The sequence below is a fragment of the Sorex fumeus genome, unplaced genomic scaffold (genome assembly GCF_029834395.1).
Source record: "Sorex fumeus unplaced genomic scaffold, SorFum_2.1 ptg000072l, whole genome shotgun sequence".
Lineage (NCBI taxonomy): Eukaryota > Metazoa > Chordata > Mammalia > Eulipotyphla > Soricidae > Sorex > Sorex fumeus.
Window position 1 is genome coordinate 39,688,485 of NW_026606129.1, and position 19,002 is coordinate 39,707,486.

At 44.8% G+C, this 19,002-nt stretch overlaps 1 protein-coding gene across 1 annotated transcript in view; it reads right to left on the bottom strand.

Moving 5' to 3' along the window:
- TRANK1 (tetratricopeptide repeat and ankyrin repeat containing 1) overlaps positions 1-18,399 on the bottom strand; it is a 116,869-nt gene extending 98,470 nt beyond the window's left edge. The window contains exon 1 of the mRNA XM_056129092.1: positions 18,320-18,399. Within this exon, the coding sequence (XP_055985067.1) occupies positions 18,320-18,360 (41 nt within the window). The 5' untranslated portion in view covers positions 18,361-18,399. The remainder of the gene's footprint in view (positions 1-18,319) is intronic.
- Positions 18,400-19,002: the final 603 nt, after the last annotated feature.

The window sequence follows — 19,002 nt, forward strand, 5'->3', positions numbered from 1 at the left end:
TGAAATCCTAAGAGACTTCAAGGATCCCCTTTAAGTTTTTTGTTTTTTTATAGTGCTTGAGAATCTTCTTCCAATGCCCCCCACAAAGGCTTAATGGTCAGGAGCCCCTGTGCCCCTGCCCCCTCAGTACCCTCAAAAGACCCCACTGAATCCCACGTCTGGGGGTCTCAGGTAGTGGAGGAATAGAAGGAGTCTGCAGAAGTGGGAGCATCCCCCGCCCTCCAGCCTGTCTTGCAGACACTGATGCTCACACATTATCATCTGGCTGGGCAATCCCTACTGAGGCAGGAATTTCAGCTTCTTCCCTCTCCTATCCTAAATACATCCCCCAAGTAGGCGTACCAGGGAAGTGCTGGTGTTCTCAGCCTCCTTAGGGCTGTGCCCAAAGACAGCCATACTTGTCACCTAAAGCCAGGAACTGATATCATGCAAATCAAAATTAATCAAATGAATGACTAGCATGAAAGGAAGGAAGGAAGGGAGGGAGGGAGGGAGAAAGAAAGAAAAAAAAAGAAAGAAAGAAAGAAAGAAAGAAAGAAAGAAAGAAAGAAAGAAAGAAAGACAGCACCGCTCTTTAGAAATAAACATCCTGTAAAGGTTTGGCTTGAATTTTGTATTTCTGGGGGGGGGGAGGTGGATCCTGGTTTAAAGTAGATTGAGAGGCTGAGCTCCCCCCCCGGGGGGGGGGCTGGTGGGGTCCACTCTGGGATGAAGGCTGCACCTTACCACTTCACCCCGTGTTCACCTGCAACACTTGCTCTTAGCAATGAGTACTTGCAACTCAAGCAACCCATCCTTGCCAAATGGCTCAACAGGCCGGGAAAGGGAAGCTTGAAACAAACTTCTGACTCTCCCACCAGGTCATAAATACCTCAACAAGGCACTGAAACGGGATGTTCCACAAATGGAAAACTGGACATCCCGGTAACACCCTTTTCCCCACCAGCAAATCTCCCTGGTATCCAGGGGGCTCAGCACCCAGTCGCGGAGGCCCGTCTACTCTCCCTGTTCTTCCTTCCCGCCTTCCGCCTGCCAGAGATTTAAGCACCCTCTTCTCTCCTGCTTCAACGTGCTTTCCTTGGTTTTTCGCACGGCACTTCTCCATCAGAAGGTTTTTTTCTTGGGGAGGGAGGGGGAACTGCTCCTGGGGTGCACCGGAGCTTTCAGGACCCCCACCCCCAGAAATGCCCCGCGGTGAGAAGCTGTAGGCTGGAGAGCAGGGCTCTAGAACCGCGGCGTTGCGGGGTCGCAACGTTTCGGGAGAGGGGTGGAGGTTCCCGAGTAGTAGTCGCGGCAGGCCTGGGGGGTTGCCCGGGGGCCGGCGTGGGGGAGGGTGCATCTCCCCTGGCTCTCACCTCCGAGCTCACGCAGGGCAAAAACGCTGGCAGCACGCAGAGAAGCCCGGGCTTCTGGACACTTCGCCTCCTCTCAGCCCGGGACACCCCCGCCCCACTGCCGGCCCGCCCCAGACGTGTTGGGGGGCCGAGGCTGGTGGCCCCGGCCGGCAGCCCGCTCCGCCTCCCGCTCAGCCGGGGAGGGTTCGAGGCCTGGCCGGGGCCGGAGCCCGTCGAGATGGACCTCCCCTCGCCCAGAAGTGGCAGGCGGCATCCCCACCCACCCAGGCATCCCCACAGATAGCGCCCCGCGCGCCCATCCGCCCCGGGGGCGCGAACAGCTCGGCGGCCCAGTGGGCCCGGGAGTACCCCCCCCCCCGATCGGGCTAGAGAGCGGGTCCGGGTGGGTGAGTGGGTGGGTGGGGGAAACGGTGAGCCGGGGAAGCAGCAGGTTGGGGGGCCCGGGAGGGGGGCGAGGCAAGGCCGCGCGCTGCCGCAGTCCTGTCGCAGCGCGTGCTCGGGGCCGCCCCCCCCCGCCCCAATACCCCCGCCGCGACCCCCGCGCGACAAGGCCCGGCCGTGCACCTGGCGGATCCCGAGGCCAAAAGGAGCCGCTCGGCGCCGCTCCTCCGCGCGCGGCCGCTTCCCGCCGCGAAGGGGCGTGGGGCCCGGAAGGCCAGAGGCGCGCCCCGCGCTCCCCGCGCCGCTACGCACCTCGCAGCCCGCCGGTCGCACCCGGCCCCGGCCCCGGGGCCCGCGCCGCCGCCTGGGACGCCGCTCGGCGTGGAGGGGGAGGGGGTGTGCGGGGGGGACGGGGCGGGCAGCCCGGGCAGAGGCGCCCCCCCCCCCGAAGCCCCGCGGCCCTGGGCAGAGACGGCGCGGTGCAGCGGCGGCCGCGCGGGGGGCTCCCCCGGCGCGCGCGGCGGCGCGGCTCCCGGGCCGTGACGGGGCGCGGGGACCCCCCCCCAGCACCCCCTGGTGCGTGCAGCCGCAGCCCCCTCCCGAGTCCAAGTTTCCACGTCGTTGCGAGGGCTCGAGGGCTGTCACGTGGACGTCGCCGCTGGGGGGGGGGCGAGAGGGGAAACGGGGGAGGGGGTTGTCCCCGCGCCCAGAGGCTCAGAGGCGGCGTGTCGGTGTCTCCCGTCACGACGCGCCCGAACGCTCCCCCGAGGGGTGGCGGGGAGGGGGCGGGGGTTCGGCCTTTTCTGCCCTCGGAGGTTCGGAACGCAACGCGCGCGCGGGCTTCGAGGCGGCGCCACGCGCCGGGGCGCGCACATGCCCCAGCCCCCCACCCCCGCTTCCGACGTGGGCCCGCGCTGCGGAAATGGGGGGCGCGCCTCGAGGGACGACGCAGACGGGGCGCAGGCGAGGCGTCTCTCGGGCAGAAGAAACCCCCTCAGGGCCCTGAGGCACCCACCTGCCCCGTCGCCTCCCCCAAAACACGCCCATCTGGAGTCCCACCGTGGACGCCGGGGGTGCTTACCGCGTGCTCGGGCCTCGCCCCGGTGGGAACGCGGGGTACGGCGAGCCCACGAAGGGCCTCAGGTCCGGGGCGCTCGCGGTCATCCTGGCCGGCCTTCTTCGCGCCTCGCGGCGTCGTCGGTGCGCTGAAGCCGCGGGGCGTCGGCGCGGAGGCTGCCGAGAGGGTGCGTCCGCCTGGACGACGCGGCCGTTTTCCCCCAGCCGAGCGACTCCGCGCGGGGGCTCCCGGGCGCAGCTCCGCCCCGGCCGCGGGCTGGCTCAAGGGGGGGGTGTCTCTCCCCACCGCGCTTCTTCCCCCCCCCCCCCGCCCGGCTCTTCGGGGGCCCAATCAGAGAGGAGGGGGCTGCTGCCGCCTTCCCGGGGAAGATCTGACCCACACCGCCTCCTGGCGGTCCTCTCCGCCTGCCCGGGGACCCGATGGGGCTTCCAGAAAGGAGACACCGGTTGGGGCTCCCTCGGGAGGCGCAGAGGGTTTGGGACTCGGGCTTGGCTGCGAAGGGCAGCACACCCGGCCAGGATTTGTTCTTTTAAGCCCGGGCTCCGCCCACTATCTTGTCCTGGAGTCTTTCCCCAGCCCCCGATTTCCTCCTTGTGATCCTCTTCCCCACCCCGACTGCCTCCAGGCTTCCGGTCCAGAACCTCAGAGGGGCCGCACAACCACGTGCAAATACCATTTTAGGGACCAGGTTGGCTGGATTGGGTGGGCCCTGGCGTCTGCATTGCTTGCCCCAATCCTGCCGGTTTTAAGCCTCTTCCTGCAAACTGGACCCAAGAGAGTCTTTGGAAACTGCTGTTCTTGTGGCCCCTGACTCAGAGTCGAATTGGGTGGAGAGTGTATGATCAAGGCACTAGTATTTTTTTTCTTTTTTTAAATCTTCAGGTGATTAATACCTGAAGTAATGTTTGAGGACCACCGTGAGTCTCCAAGTAATTGAAATAACTTGCATTTCTCAGTCAAGAGCTTCGAAACATGTCTCCCCAAGATAGCCCTCTGGGTATCTTGATTATTTTCAATACAAGGGAGGAAATAAAGGTAGGAAGAAATTTATCTCCCATGAAAAAAGGTACCATGCATTAAGAATAGGCTTCACTTCTGCTCCCAAAACAGCAACCACTTTTTTTGTTTTATGTCAGCTCAACTATTTTTTGATGGTTGTGTTAAATAATGCCTACCATTCCTGTTTTTTATTTAATTTATCAGCAGACATGTAAGCAATTTAGAGATGACCACTGGACTAGAGCTGTTACAGACTGAATTCTACAGGAAGTCAAAAGGATGTGTGACAGCCCACCTAAGAGATGGTCAGACTTCTCAAAACCCTGAACAAACGGTTTGAGGCTCTTCATGTTCCTGGAGCCTGCAGATGCCATTGGGCTACACTAGCATGTGACAGGGACAAATGGAGACATTACTGGCACCCGCTCAAGCAAATTGATGAATAACGGGATGACAAATGATTGAATTTATCAGCAGGTAATATTTTACAGTGTCTTTGCTGGAAGAGTTCACCCTTGATAGTAAGGCTGGGAATAAAATCATAGGTTGAAAATCTTATTTCTCTCAAGATTTTGAAGCTTTTCTCCTCATGGGCACTAAATTCTAGAATTGCTGTTGAAAATTCTGAAAACATTCAATAAATCATCTTTAGTGACTGCTTTTTTTGTTGTTTTTCTGGAGGCCTGAATTATTTTCACCCTAGTGTAATGGAATAATGTGCTTTTATGTGTGCCCCAAATAACTATTTAAATATGTACTGAGTAAATTATTTCAGTCTTAAAACTCAAGATCTTTACTTTGAAAAATTATCTTAAATAAATTTGTTGATTATTTCCCTTATTTTCCTTTATTTTCTCTTTTTGGGAAATACTAATATTCAAATACTGTGTTTTTAGGATTTGTCAGTTCTGAAATAGATACAATTATTTGATTTTCAAATAATTTCTCTCCATTTTTTCATCCTTTTGTCTTTTTAGCTCTAGTTTGACACTTTTGATTTTCTCTTCTGATTCTTCTTAAACAAATTTTATTCAGGCAAGGGGTGGGAGTGGGGGTGATGGGAGGGAACCTTGGAACACTGGTACTGGGAAATGTACACTGGTGGAGGTATGGGTGTTGGAATACTGTATGACTGAAATCTAATCATGAACAGCTTTGTAAATGTCTATCTCACAATGATTCAATTTAAAAAAGTTATAAAGTTATAGAAACTTTATTTCTGATATCATTTTCCCCCTGAGTTCTTTCCTATTTTGTGAACATTCTTTTGTTGGAATACCCCCATTAGCTTCCAGAAGGTTATTTCTAGTGATATTGGAAATACCCCAGAAATATTCTGGAGACCATGCAATGCTAGGAATCAAACAAAGGGCCTTGAGCATGAATACCTAAGCACAGAGCCAGGAGCGATTCCCTAAGTGAAGCTCTGTCTGCAACCTTACCCAAAAAAAGGAAGAAAAAATAGTTATATACTTCCTAAATTTAGAGAGAAATTTGGACATCCAAATTTATGGATCATAACTTATAGGTTCCCAAACAGATCTTCTTCTCCAAGCCACATTATAATGGGCTGGAGCACAGCGATAGGGCATTTGCCTTGTGCACAGCCAGCCTGACTGAGCCGGGTTCAATTCCTCTGCCTCTCTCGGGGAGCCGGGCAAGCTACCCATGACACATTCGATATGCCAAACACAGTAACAACAAATCTCAAAATGAAGACGTTACTAGACCCACTTGAGCAAATCAATGAACAATGGGTGGACAGTGCTACAGTGCTACCTAAAATTTTAAAAAAAATGAAATTTTCTAAGCATCAAGAGAAAGAAAACCCTCTTAAGAGACCCCCTCATCAGGAGCTGGAGCGATAGCACCATGAGTAGGGCATTTGCCTTGCACGCAGCCGACCCGAGTTCAATTACCAGTATCCCATATGGTCCCCTGAGCACCGCCAGGAATAATTCCTGAGTGCACAGCCAGGAGTAACCCCTGTGCATTGTGAGGTGTGACCCAAAAAAAGAGAGAGATATACTCAAATTACCTGAAGATAAAACTGCCAACCAAGACAACCTGGAAAAGTTTGCCTTTAGCAATAAAGGATCAATAGACATCCCCAGAATAAATGCTGAGAGAGCCAATCACCAATATACCTGCCTACAAGAAATGCTAAAAGGAATTTCTTAAACTAAAATAAATGATGCTAATAACATGAAAACGTGGAAATAAGTAAGTGTACAGTCAAATTCAGAAATATTCTAATTCTATAATATTGTAGAATGTTAGTCAATGAAGTGTAACAATATAAGGGTAGATTTGTGGAAAATATTTAATATTTTCATTGCTACATAATGAAAACAATATAAATTATGGGACATTATGACATCAACTCATAAAATAAGGGGAATAGCACAATTTTTCTTTTTATTTATGGTTTTTATGAATAGTTACTGTACCTTTGGCACTCTCAAAGTGACCCAAAGCCTCTACTTTTATCCTTATGTAACTTATAATCCACCTCATGCTTCCTTCCTGCCTACTGCCCACCATTTGATAATCTCAGTTCTGCAATCAAAGGCCAAGAGTTTGCCCTCTTTTGCTATTGTCTGCTCCCTTGTTTTATTTCTCTATATGCCACAGGTAAATGAGATCATCCACTATTTGTTCTTCCTCTGATTTATTTTACTTATCAAAAATACTCTTTAATTCCAATTGGCAATGAACTGCAATGCTTCATCTTTTCTTTTTTTTTAGGCTTCACCTTTTCTTACAGCTGTAAGAAAATCTGTATTCCATTATATATGTATATATACACGTATTAAAATTTCTTTATCCAGTCATCTGTAGTTGGACATTTGGGTTGTTTCCAAACTCTAGGCATAGTACTTGTTGCTGCAATTAGCACTGGTATGCATACATACCTCTTTGGGGACAGAGAGTACACCTGGCAGTGCTCAGGGACCATTCCTGTATTTGTGTTCAGGGATCATTTCTGGTGGTTTCTCAAGGGACCAGATGGGGTGCTGGGGATGAAGTCAGGAATAGAACTAGGTGGGCTACATACAGTGAAGCCCTTTGCTATCTCTGTAACACAGAGTATTTTTAATTTATATTTTTATTTTTAGGGCAGATGCTGAAAGGTGAGACTACAGGATCATAGGAAGCGCTACTCTTAGCTTTTTTTTTTTTTTATAGAATCCTCCATACTGTTCTCCATAGAAGCTTAACCAAATATGTTGGGTGCTCCCTGTTTCTTTTTTGCCATATCCCGGCGACTGATTGTTTCCAGTCTTTTCGATATATGATATTCTCACTTATGTGAGATGAGTTCTCATTGTCATTTTGATTTGCATTTCCCTAAAAACAAGTGACAATGAACACTTTTTCATGTGACTACAGACTAATTGCATGTCCTCTTTAGGAAAGTGTTCTATTCACCTCTTCACCTCATTTTGTGATAGGGATATTGGTGCGGGGGGAGGTGTTGTTGAGCTTCTTTGCTTCTTTATTAGCTTTATATCTCATGGATATTAGTCCTGAAAGGAGAATATCTGTATTTTGTCCAAGTTCAGTTGTTGTCAGCTTTAAATATGCTATATATTAAATAAACTACAAACTGTTTTCTGTAAGCCTCATAGTAACCACTGTGTAAAAACTACATTACTTACACAAAAGATAAAAGTAAGGGAATCAAGCAAGCCACTGTGGAAAATTATCCAATCACAAAGAAAAGAAGCAAGAAAGGAATAAAAGCACAGACTATTCAGAAAATAGTTAATAAGATGGAAGCAGTAAGTACTTACCTGTAGCTAATTAATTAAAATTTAAACTCACAAATAAAAAGACCTAGATGGAATGAACTAATTTTAAAAATAATAGCTATCTATATGCTGTCTAAAGGAGAAGGATTTTGGCTTTAAGAACACAGAATTTCAGAGCAGAGATACAGAAAAATACATTCTGTGCATTCTTACCAATAGTATAGGACAGATGTACTTTGTCAAATAAAATAGACTTTAAACCAAAAATGTGTACCAAGAGACAAAGACAAACATTATATTATGATAAAGGGGTCAACTTATCAAAAAGATACAACAATTTTATATGCATCATGTAAAAGTATGTATTACATTGAAGTATGTAATTAAGTTTACAAAAACCAATCTAAAGGGAGAAATAGATAATAAAATGTGGAATTTAAACACTCCACTTTCAATAACATGTAACTACTAAAACAGAAAATCAATAAGGAATTATTGGATTTGAACAATACTTTTGGATCAAATTCATCTATCAGACATATATAACATTCTATTCAATTTCAGCAAAATGCACATTCTTCTAGGGCTCATATGGAAACTTTTCCAGATTAGATCATGAAGGGTTTTTTGAATTATTTTTGCTAAACATTTAAGAAAGAATCAGTACAAACCCTTATCAAACCCTTCTCAAGAATTAAAGAATAGGGAATACATCCAAATCATGGACTGGGAGATAGTACAGGGACTGGGGAGCTTGCGAGGCAGGGGTTTGATCCCAACACCACATGGCCTGGCAAGCATAACTGGGTATAGTTTGAAGTTCCAGATCCACTGGGTTTGATTCTGGAATCCCTCAAGCATTGTCAAAGCACTATAAGTGTGACCTTGGTGATTCCAATGTCAGGAAGCAAGCAGTTCCACATTCTCAGCCCCCAGCATTGAACCACCAACCCAGTTGGCCAAGTATTGACCTAGGAATAGCTCTAGGTCCCCTGAACAGTACTTGGGAGCTCCCTCACTAAAAATTAAAAATAAAAGATTCTCATTTTATGAAGCTAGCATTTGCTTACTACCTGAGACAGACAAAGACAATAAAAGAAAAGGACATTACAGAACAATATCCCTGATGAATATAGATTTTAAACATACTCAACAAAGTACTAGCAAGGAGCATTCAACAACAGACTAAAAGGTTCATAAACCACAATCACGTTGAATTTATCCCTGAGTGAATCAACAAATTGATTTTAATAGTATAATTGATTTTACTACTATAACAACAAATTGATTTTAATACTATAATTGATTAAACAGATTGATTTAATACTATATTAAGAGAATGAAAGACAAAAATTATATGATCACTAGAGATGCAGTTGAAGCATTTGACATCCTTTCAGGGGGAGAAAAAATGTTCTTAACAAATTAGGTATGGAAGAAATGTAATGAAAACCACAACATAAAATGTAATAAAAACCACAACATAATGAACACCATAGTTAACATAATACTTGATGATAAAAGCGGAAAGTTTTCCTCTAAGATCAGGAATAAGACCAAGACAAAGATGTTCTTTGTTCATTCTTACCACTTTTATTAGCATAATCTTAGGCAAAGCAAAAATGGTAGGAAAAAATAGATAAAAAGGCATCCAAATCAAATAAAAAATAAAATAATCTCTCTGTGCAAATCACATGATCATAGAACACCTAAAGGCTCTATTTTTAAAAAATCTGCGAAAATCAATGAACGCGGTAAAGTTGCAGGATACAAAATCAACAGCAAAAACCAGTTTTAATTCTATGTACTAACAGAGAAATATAACTGAAATTATAATAGTGTCAAATATAGTAACATACAAAAGAATAAATTTAACCCAGAAGGTGAAAGACCTGTACATTGAAAACTATAAGACATTAGTGAATTAAATTGAGAAAAACAAATGGAGAGACATCCCATGTCCATATGTTAGAGAAATTAACACTGTTAAAATGTCCATACTCCCCATAGTTATCTACCTATTTAATACAGCTTTTATCAAAACTCCACTGAAAGTTTTTAAAGAAATAGTTTAAAATAATTCTAACATCCTATGGAGGAGCAATAAGAAAAACACTCAGGTAGCCAAAAATGACCTTATGAAAGAACAATACTGGAAACCTCACATTCCTGATTACAAAAGACTCTGCACAGCGGTAGGGCGTTTGCCTTGCACGCAGCCAACATGGCCGACCCAAGTTTGATTCCTCTGCCCCTCTCGGAGAGCCTGGCAAGCTACCGAGAGTTTCTCGCCCGCATGGCAGGGCCTGGCAAGCTCCCCGTGACGTATTCGATATGCCAAACACAGTAACAACAAAGTCTCCAATGGAGACGTTACTGGGCCCGCTTGAGCAAATCGATGATCAACGGGAGGGCCTTTACTTTTTACTTTACTGCAATGTTCTAGTGATTGGACAAGATAGAAAGTACAGCAGGGAAGATGTTTGTCTTGCACACAACTGACCTGGTTCAATCCCCTTACTTCAAATGGTCCCCCAAGCTCTGTCAGGAGTTATTCCTGAACATAGAGCCAGGAGTAAACCCTGAGCACCTCTGGATGTGACTCCAAAACAAAATAAAACAAAAAGGCTACAGTGATTTTTAAAAAATATGGTACTGCACAAAAATTGATTCACAGACCAATGGAACAGAATATAGGACCCACAAACAAGCCAACATATATATGATCAACTAATCTTTAACAAGGCCACAATGGAGAAAAATGTCAGTAAATGGTACTGTAAAAATTAGATATCCATATGCAAAAGTGTGAGCTTGGATCCTAGTCTTATTCATAAAAAGATAACTGGAAATGAATGAAATACTTAAATATAAGATCTAAAATGATAATACTTCTTAAGAAAATATAAAAGACAAACTCTTTTACACTGATCTTAGTCATGGTGATTTGTATATGACACTAAGAGGTAAAGGTAAAGGTAAAGGCCCTCCCGTTGATCATCAATTTGCTCGAGCGGGCCCAGTAACGTCTCCATTGGAGACTTTGTTGTTACTGTGTCTGGCATATCGAATACGACACTAAGAGAATGTACAATAAAAGCAAAAAGGCATAAGCAGACTACATTACACTAGAATGTTTCTTCACAGAAAAGGAAATAATCAACCAAATGAAAAAGCAACTCAATGAATGGAAAAAATATTTGCAAAACACATATCTAATAAGGTGTTATTATCCAGAATTTACAATTCAAAGGCAAAAATACAAAGAATCTGATTAAAATGGACAAAATATGTGAGACCATTTTCAAAATGAGTATACAGATGACCAACTGGATATATGAAAAGATGTTAAACATCATTACTTCCCATGGAAATGCAAATGAAATCAATCATATTTTTACCTTGCACCTGTTACAGTAACTAGTAAAAACAGACGAGATAATAAGACTTGACAAAGATGTTGAGAAAAGGGAACTTCGGTGCATTGTTGATGGGAATATGAACTGGTTAAGCTACCTTGAAAAACAGTGTGGAGGCTCCTAAAAAAAACCATTTAAAAAATAGAACTTCATGATCCACAATCCTACTTTGAAATTTATATATTCAAAGAAACTTATTTTTTATTTAAATGGAAATTATTCTTAACCTGTGTAATATTCTGAGAATATCAAACACATCAGAAATGAAAGTAATATTTTTCTGATAACATAATAGGAAGGGCAGTGCAAATTAGATGACAGTTTAACCTGGAGACATACAGATATATACACCCTCACACAGATACACTGAAAATTGCATGTTTACAGAAATATAAACATGAATAGTAAAGCGGTAAACATGCCCATTCAAATCCTTGCAACTACAAACCCACACAGACACACACACATACACACACACAAACACACACACTGTTTCCGCTGCAATAACCTGCTATGGTTTGTACCACAAGATCCCAATTTCAAAGCGAGAGACTTGACAAGAAGAATTTCCTATCCCAAAGACAGCCAATGCAAACCAGTCAGTTTTTTTCTGAGGCAAACTAGAGAGAAAACTAATCCCAAATGAACCACTAAGATTATTCTGGAGCAAAATATTTCTAGTAATTTGAACTAGAGTTAGAGTGGAGAGTTGGGGCAAGTGAGAGTGGAAGGAAAAAGTGAAAACATATTGAGACATCCATGGAAAAGAAGGAAGAGAGACACACAGAGCGGGGACAGGGCATCTTTTATCTGTGGAAGATGGTTGGACAATTCTCGTTAGCGTCAATGAGAATCAGCTTGTGCTGGGGATCATTCACCTCATCCTCAATTGCCAAAGGGCCAGCTGCAGGGCGGTTTCTGCAGACCTATGGCTCTTACCATGTCCTGTGACCTAGTTATTGACCCAATGGCAAGTTGAATTATGTTCCCTCTGAGAAAATCCAGTACCTCAGGATGTGACATTATTTGCAACCGGCGGGGCTGGGTAGAGGAGAACACAGGAAGAGTAGGCTTCATGTGAAGTGTGACTGCAATCCTTCAGAGCAGATGAAGACATCCTAGACACAGGGAAAGGACCATTGGATATGAAAGCAGAGAGAAGGATGCATTTCAAGCCAAGAAATGCCACGGATGCCAAGAATCACCAGAAACTAGAAGAGAGGAGTAGAACAGCTTCTCCTAAAACCTTCAGGACTGAAAAACGAGTAAGTTTCTGTTGTTTCAAGACATTCCAATTTCTGTACTCTTACAACAAGCCTAGCAAATAAAAGCCTTCAGTACTTACAGTGACCCAATTGCAGCTCTAGTTTTGTGTTTTGTGTGTTGCTTGTTTTGTTTGTTTTATTTGAGGATCACACTCAGTGGTGCTCAGAACTTCCTTGTGGCCCTGCACTCAGGGATCACTACTGGCAGAGTTGGGGGACCATATGGAATGCTGGGGATTGAACTCAGGTTGACTATGTGACGTGTAAGTGCCCCCCTACCAGTTATACTATCACTCCGCCTCCGACCAAAAGCAGCCCTGTTCCTGACCATTTAACCCAGATGGTACTCTTGAAAATAAAAATCCAGAGTTGGGGCCAGAGCAATAGTACAGCTGGTAGGGTGATTGCCTTGTTCAAGGCCAACCCAGTTTCAATCCCTGACATCCCATATGGTCCCCTAAGCACTGCCAAGAGTACAGAGCCAGAAGTAATCCCTGAGCATGATGAAAGGGGAAGGAAGGAGGGTGGGGAGGGGAGGAAGGAACTTCCAAGATTAAGGCCCTCCTCTGACCACACTCTTCCTAGCAGGTGATGTTCCCAGCCAGAACTACATCAACATTCCAGACAATGATCTGGGCCAAGTTTCCTCCCCATCTGGCTCTGAGACTGATGTCTAAGCTGGTTAGATCTGCTTCCTGAGTCTATTCCTCTGAAACTATATCAAACTTGCACACTGGGGTGGACAGTGGATGCTGCCTTTTGCCAAAAGCCTAGGGAGTTGTGGACAGAACTTAACCTGTGGGGGAAGAGAAGTGTCCACACTTAGGTGCAGCATATGCTGCAATGCATAGGTGTGGATATGAAGTGACAGGACAGGCTGTCCACTGTGGAGATTTATTGATGCCAATGCCTTGGTCCACTCTGTGTTGGACCCTGACTCTCACCATCACACAACAGGATTGATGTCCAGGGAAGTATACTGGGCCATCAATCTCTCTTTTGAGGCACCTCTTGGCCACACAAATGGGTGTGGTTTCGTTCTTTCTTTGCCCTGATCCAGCTCTCTATGTAGGTGACACCCCTCCATGACCCTCTATGCCACCAACCTCGAGGACTGACACAACTCTTCCTTTTCCCTCCTTTCTCTTTCTCACCCCCACTCCCCAAGGTAGTCTGCCTCAGAGCACGTAGTGGGGGAGGTAAAATAAAGAATTTATTGAATGTATAAGTTAATCTGCACACATTTTAAGAACAGAACACTATGTGTGCCAGATTTCTTAAGAACCCTGGACCTGCAGGCTATAAAATCAATACCCAAAAGTCCATGGCTTTCCTATACAAAAATAGTGAGAGAGGAAAAAGTGACATAAAAAAACAATCTCGTTCACTATTGTACCCCAGAAAATCAAGGGTTGGAATCAACCTAGGAATCAGCTTAACTAAGGAAGTAAAGAACCTGTACAAGGAAAACTACAAAACACTACTTTAGGAAATAAAAGAGGACACAAGGAAATGGAAAGATGCCCCCTGCTCATGGATTGGGAGAATTAACATTGTCAAAATGGCAATTCTTCCCAAAGCATTGTACAAATTCAATTCGATCCCTATAACGATACCCATGACATTCTTCAAAGAAATAGAGCAAACACTCCTAAAATTCATATGGAACAATAAGTCCCCACGAATAGCTAAAGCAATTCTTGGGAAAAAGAAAATGGGAGGAATCAATCTCCCTAACTTCAAACTCTACTACAAAGCAGTAACAATTAAAACAGCATGGTACTGGAACAAAGGCAGAGCTGCAGACCAATGGAACAGGGTTGAATATACTGACATCTCCCCTCAAACAAATGATCATCTAATCTTTGATACAGGAGTAAGAAATGTGAAGTGGAGTAAGGAAAGCCTCTTTAACAAATTGTGCTGGCAAACTGGATGGCAACACGCAAAAAAAATGGGCTCAGATCTCTGCCTAACACCATGTACAAAAGTAAGATCAAAATGGATTAAAGACCTCAACATCAGACCAGAATCCATAAGGTACATTGAAGAAAAAGTTGGCAAAACCCTTCATGACATTGAAGCTAATGGTATCTTCAAAGATGTCATGCCACTGGCCCAGCAAGTGAAAACAGAGATAGACAAATGGGACTATCTTAAACGAAGAAGCTTCTGCACCTCCAAAGAAACAGTGACCAAAATACAAAGACAGTCTACAGAATTGGAAAGGATATTCGCCCAATATACATCTGACAAGGGGCTGATATCAAGGATATATAATGTACTGGTTGAACTCCACAAGAAGAAAACGTCCAACCCCATCAAAAAATGGAGCAATGAAATGAACAGAAACTTTCTCAAAGAAGAAATCCGAATGGCAAAAAGGCACATGAGAAAATGCTCTACATCATAACTAATCAGGGAGATGCAGATCAAAACCACAATGAGATATCATCTCACACCACAGAGATTGGCCCACAGCCAAAAGAACAAAAGCAACCGGTGCTGGTGCAGATGTGGCGAGAAAGGGATCCTCCTTCACTGCTGGTGGGAATGCCGACTGGTTCAGCCCTTTTGGAAAACAGTATGGATGATTCTCCAAAAACTTGAAACTGAGCTCCCATTTGACCCAGCAATACCACTCCTGGGAATATATCCCAGAGAGGCAAAAAAGTATAGTTGAAGTGACATCTGCAATTGTTTGTTCATTGCAGCACTGTTTACAATAGCCAGAATCTGGAAAAAACCTGAGTGCCTGAGAACAGATGACTGGTTAAAGAAACTTTCATACATCTACACAATGGAGTACTATGTAGCTGTTAGAAAAGATGAAGTCATGAAATTTACATACAAGTGGTACTACATGGAAAGTATCATGCTAAGCGAAATGAACCAGAAAGAGAGGGATAGACATAGAAAGATTGCATTCATCTGGGGAACATAAAGTAACAAAATAGGAGACTAACACCCAAGAATGGCCGAGATAAGTACCAGGAGGTTTACTCCATGGCTTCGAGGCCAGCCACACATGCTAGGGGAAAAGGCAGCTCAGATAGAGAAGGGAGCACCCTTCAATAAAGGGTGTTGGGAGGATTCTCCCAGGATTTGAGAAGCATGCTGAAAGTAGACTCTAGACCGAACATGATTGCCACTCAATGCCTCTTTTGCAAACCACAGCACCCAAAAGGAGAGAGAGAACAAAAAGGAATACCCTGCCACAGAGACAGGGTGAGATGTGGGAGGACTGGTGGAGGGATGGGAACTTAATCATTGTATAATTGAAACCCAAGCACAAAAATTTGTAAGTCTACAACTGTGCCTCATGGTTTGTCACTAATAAAAATTTTAAAAAATAATAATAATTTAAAAAAGAACCCTGGCCCAAGAATAGGGATGAAATGACTCAAGTGTCAACACCAGTTGAACATGTTGCGATTTTGGGGAGTGGGGCACTCCCAAAGATACTCGGGTCACTGAATGGTTCAATTCTTTGGCCTGGCAATGTGGTGGTGGAGTTCACTAGGGTCATGCCAGCAGTGTTTGGGAATCATATGGTTCCAGGAACTGGGCCCAGGACCCCATGCACGCACAGCATACACTCCTGGCCTCTGAGCAATCTCTCCAACCTTGAAAGTATTTTAGCTTCTTTGCTTTTTATGGCTCGATGGAACCAACCGAGGGCTTCACAAATGCAATGCAAATGCTCTAACCAATGAGCTACATCCCTGGACCCAAAATATGTATGTATTTATTTGATACCAGCTATACACCAAGCTGTACTAAGGGGACCATATGTGGTCCTGGAGATTGAACCTAGGTCAGCCACATGGTTTTCTACCCACTAAACTATTGCTCTGGCCTCCAAAATGTGCTCTTTAAAACAGTACTTAATCCCCTGAAATATTCTGCTGCTGAGGATGATGGTAAGAGCTAAAGTCTGGTTAGGACATGGTAAAAATTCTCATAGGTTTTTCTACTCTATCTGTATTTTGGTTATAAATTAACCTTAGAGTCTCTAGCAAATTTCAAAATAAGGTTCATAACAATAAAATCTGTCTGAAGCTTAAGGATTTCTGAAAAATATATATTAAAAAAAACCCTCCTGTTGATTATTTGGTAAAAAAAAATTAGGTGAACAGCCCTACGCAACCCCAGATGGGAATAGGTTTTGTGCCTTGGCTTGTTCCCCCTGGCGGCTCGGGGTCCGCCATCTTCCAGAGGTCAATGGACAGCCGGGTAGGGGCCCATAGTGAGGAGACACGCGGGGTCTCATGGGATGGGGGCAGGGCCGGTCCTTTCCTCCCCACCACAAGGAGGAGTCATTGCCCATGAACGAGCTCTCTGGTTACTCAACAAGAGGCTTACACCATGATCCCAGATACTTAGAAACAAATCTGAAACCCAGCGGCTTTTGGCAGAAATCCCTCCAGATTTAATTGTATACTATTCATTATCAGCACTAGAAAACAAATTGTCTAACGTTGCCTTTTTGGCAGATGTGAGTGTTGGGGTAAAATCCCAAATAATAATGGTGAATCTGTTGTCGAAATATTGAATGTAATCAAAGTAGAGAGTAATGTGGAAACCATCTGCCACACAGGGGAGGGGGTGGGATGGGGGGTATATTGGGGTTTTTGGTGGTGGAAAATGGGCACTGGTGAAGGAACGAGTGTTTCATCATTGTATGACGAAGATTTAAACCGAAAGCTTTGTAACTACTCTCACGGTGACTTGATAAATAAATTTATTTTTAAAAAAAAGCACAGAGAAGCCAGATATGCCAGCCAAGAGTATTATCATTAATGAAACTAATGACTTTTACTATATCTGATTGGCAACTGAAGCATGCGAGGAGTACTCTGACCTCACTGAACTCTAAACAGTTAGAGGAACTAATGGAATTTTCGTGTGCTCTTATTTTCGGTAGCCTTATCAGGTCTTTCACCCTCTTCCATATGGTAAAACCCAAAAGTCCCTACATGGCTCATCCATTATCATCTATCATCTGTATATCAGGACTGAATCATCCTCTGCAGGCTCTCCCACCACTTCCTGCTCACTCTTCCTTATTCGTGTCTGTTAGAGCCCTTCTCATGTCACCTTCTAACTATTTACCTGTCATCGACATTCAGAGGGCAAACACCTCCAAGTCTCGCCTTTTATTTGTTGCTTGTTTTCCCAACTCCCCGGCACTTAGCCAATGCCAAGAATGACTAAATAACACATTGTGAGACCAATGCACAGGACTATTGGCTACAGTTCCAAGCAGGTATTCCTGGCAGTAAGTTGATCATGGAAAGGGTTCAGGAGGGGGGAGGGGAGGGGGTAAAAAAATGCTCAGCAGGCTGGTAGGAAACAACATGTTTCGACTGGGAAATGGATTCTCATGATGGAGGGAGAGGAACCTAAGAAGAACAATCCAGAGACTCAAAGGCAGGATGGAAAATGTTAGGGAGCATACGAAATGAATTGAAACTGGGATGGAGGGAGGTTCTTAAAGGGAACTGTGGGGGCATCTTTGTTCAAGGACAAGACATGTGAACGGATGATAGGAAAGCCGACCTGCCGTGGTGCCACACCGCACCAGGAAGGTGGAAGGTGGTGACAGCTCCTTTGCATCCCCACCTGTTCAGTGGGACTTGCCTAGCTTTCATGTTGGTATGTCGCCCCCGTGAGGCAGGGATGTGCCTTTGCATAGCTCCGGGCCTCTGAAACACCCCGCCCCCGCCCCTGCCATAGGAAGGGTAACCAGTAAAATGACAGCAAAGGATACAGGGTCTGGGTTTGTAACTCAGTAGTAGAGAAGTTGTTTTGCATGTATGAGGCCCTGCATTTGGTTCCTGGGACCTCATACCAAACAGACAAACAAACAAAAATGGTTTAGCTATGAAAAAGAGGTAAGAAGAAAAGGAATATTATGAATTAACTCAGTCCTTAATATAGGCAGTATCTAGAGTTGAGAAATTGAGTTAGCAGCATATGCATGCAAATACAACTAAGAAATACCTAAAAAAAATCAAGATGAATTACTGGACTGGAGAGATAGTACAGGGTATAAGGAGCTTACCTTACATGTGGCCAACCCAAGTTAGATCCCTGGAACTGCATATGGTCCCCGGAGCACTGCCAGGAGTAACTCCTGAGCACAGAATCAGCAGTAGCCTTTGATCACAGCCAGGTGTGACACAAGCACCCTCCTCTCCAATTTAAAAAAGAATTATTATATTACAAGAAGATAGCAATAATGGGGGAGGAGAGTAGTGAAAGAAGGCATCAAAGCTTCTGATGATAGCTTTGGGCATCTTCTGATTTTTGAAGAAAAAAGACCTAAGCACGCAGACTAAAATGGATCATTTGGTGAAGAGGCATCATTTCTCTACATGCATTTGCGAGAGACATGTTTGTGCCTGCTGCCCAGCACCACTCATTAAGTAGCTCCTGTTGCCAAGGCAACCAGTTTGCAACCAGCTTGAACCAGCTTTCACAGATAGCAGAGATAACACTGAGGTTAGCTTTCCCCCAAGCCTCGTCACCTTCTGGAACTATCTCTTGCCCCTGTGCAGTGTTTTCCAGCGGTAGGAAGCTTGCACACCTCCCAGCCCCTCCCCTCGCCTCCTTTCTCGCCTCTTTGTTGCTGTGCTAGTGGCTAGAGAAGGCTACATCAGTCAGCACAGTCTGCTGCCCTGGTTTTGTTCTAAGCAAACTGCTCTTGAGATATGAGCAGTCAGTCTTGTTTTTTTTCATGTGATC